Genomic DNA, 1950 nt, shown 5'->3' on the forward strand with positions numbered 1-1950 from the left:
GGTTGGGGGGGGGGATGTGTGGGACGGTCGGCGGGGCGTCTCGTGTGCATGCATGTGAGTGTATATGCAGCTTCAGGCTCTGCCAGTGTGGCCTACAGCTCTGGAGACAAGTGCGGGCCCACTGTTATTGCGCAAACACCTCTGTGAGCAGCAAGGTTGAAGCAGCCGTGTTCTGCAGGGTTTGCACAGCCCGAGAGCCAGCGGTCTCACCGCAGGTGCTGAGGGGCAGGACGCCCCCCGATGGTGGGGCCGCACAGGCGGGTTATTGCCAAAGCCCACGACGTAGGAGCGGCCTGCAGGGCGCGGCAGACGGCGTGGTCGCGTGAGCGTGCCAGCGCCGTGATTTTTTTGCACGCAGCCATATCAGCCATGCAGGGCTGACCCGCAGGCACTCAGCACACGCAGCCGCCACAACAGTCGAGCCCGGTGCCCGCTCTGAGCCAGCAGCAAAGGTGCCGGCACACCCCTGGGCAACCACCTATTTCCACCACTACTAGCGGGGGGATGCAGTGCAGTTTTGAGCCGAGGTCTAGCAGACGCGGCACCAAGCGTGCAGCCCCCAGTGTCCACCCAGCCCTGGTCCCTCACCTCCCTCCCCCAGCGCGTAGCTGATCTGGCCGTGGGCCCAGCACACCAGCCTGTCGCGTTCCCCCTTGTTGCCCTCGCTCTTGGCCCCCCACAGCACCAGCGCCGCGGCGTTGCCCATGTGGCGCAGGTTGCCCCAGCCCAGGTCCTTGATGTACCACGCATAGCTGAGGGGTGGGGTGGGGGTTCAGGGTGAGTTGGGGGTTGGGGATGGACAATATGGGTGATCCTGTGGTGATCAATGCAGCAGGTGCTGCCCGGGGATCAAGCAGAACCATGGGCCACAAAGCTGCTGGGGCCGGCGACTAGGAGCCGCTCTCGACATTGGGGCGAGAAAGCCCCCCCCCCCCTCTGCGGCCTGGCAGCCACATGGGCACGAGGTTGCAATATGCCTTTGAGCGGCCGGGGCACAAATCAAGGCATGTAGAGCATATGGGGGGAATTGGGTTCCATCAACCGTGCTGTGCTCACCCCTTGGGGCTGGTGACGACGTGCTCGTTGCCCTTCTGGCTGGTCCAAGCCTGGCCACAAGGGGGGGCGGGAAGGAGGGGAGGAGGTGGATCAACCACCACCTGAAGGGGGCCCAGGTGAGCACGCACGTTTTCGCTGCCAGTTCGGACAGTCGGCCGCAGAGGAACCGCGTGCCACCCCCCCCCCCCTTCAGTCAGGTGCGCACCTCCTTGAAGCCGTTCCAGTGGTCGCGGAACTGCTGATCGCCCGTCTCCAGCAGCAGCATCAGGGCCACACCCGGGGAGTAGGAGTCCCAGAAAAAGCCTTGAGATTGGTGGAGTGACAAGCCAATGGTGATGGGGTGAGCTCGCGTGGTACTTGTGTGATTGTAACTGGTGTGCTGGTTGTGGTGTGGGTCAGGGCGCTGCAAAAGGCTGCTGCAGGACGCTCGTCCACAACTTAGGCCCTGGATGGGTGGCGCGGTGCTTCACATGACTGTCAAGACTGGGCTAACGTTAGTGCCCATCGCGGGGCTCCTCCCAGCAGTTCGAGGACGCCTCTCACCGTACTTGCGCGATGACCAGACATTGAAGTTGTCATTGGCCTTGTGGGCTGCATAGTGCCTGGCAACAAGGGGGACCCCAAAGGGCAATGGGTGGGGACCGGCAGGTCAATGGGGCACAAACAGGCGGGGAGGTAGGGAAGGGGTTGTTGTCAAGGGCGGCAACCCCCAGCCGACCTGTTGCGGGCCCTTGTAACCATCCCGGGGGTTGCTTCGAACAAACAAATTACGTTGACCTTCAGAGACCAGCTCTGCTATCTGGTGTCCACGCGACGCGCGCGTGCGTGCGCGTGCACCCACACACACATACACACACGCACGCACGCACGCACACGCGTATGCTCACACGCGCG

General features: G+C 63.5%; 1 protein-coding gene across 1 annotated transcript; it reads right to left on the bottom strand.

The window, feature by feature from the left end:
- Positions 1 to 124: 124 nt before the first annotated feature.
- Positions 125 to 1321, bottom strand: MNEG_6143 (Endoglucanase E-4; the record flags this gene model as incomplete). Its single annotated transcript, XM_014045380.1, has 5 exons — positions 125 to 172; positions 211 to 293; positions 589 to 752; positions 1057 to 1106; positions 1262 to 1321. The coding sequence occupies 5 exons, from the start codon at positions 1319 to 1321 to the stop codon at positions 125 to 127; spliced, it is 405 nt and encodes a 134-aa protein (XP_013900834.1).
- Between the last annotated feature and the right edge of the window lie 629 nt (positions 1322 to 1950).

This window comes from Monoraphidium neglectum (assembly GCF_000611645.1).
Source record: "Monoraphidium neglectum strain SAG 48.87 unplaced genomic scaffold scaffold00972, whole genome shotgun sequence".
NCBI lineage: Eukaryota > Viridiplantae > Chlorophyta > Chlorophyceae > Sphaeropleales > Selenastraceae > Monoraphidium > Monoraphidium neglectum.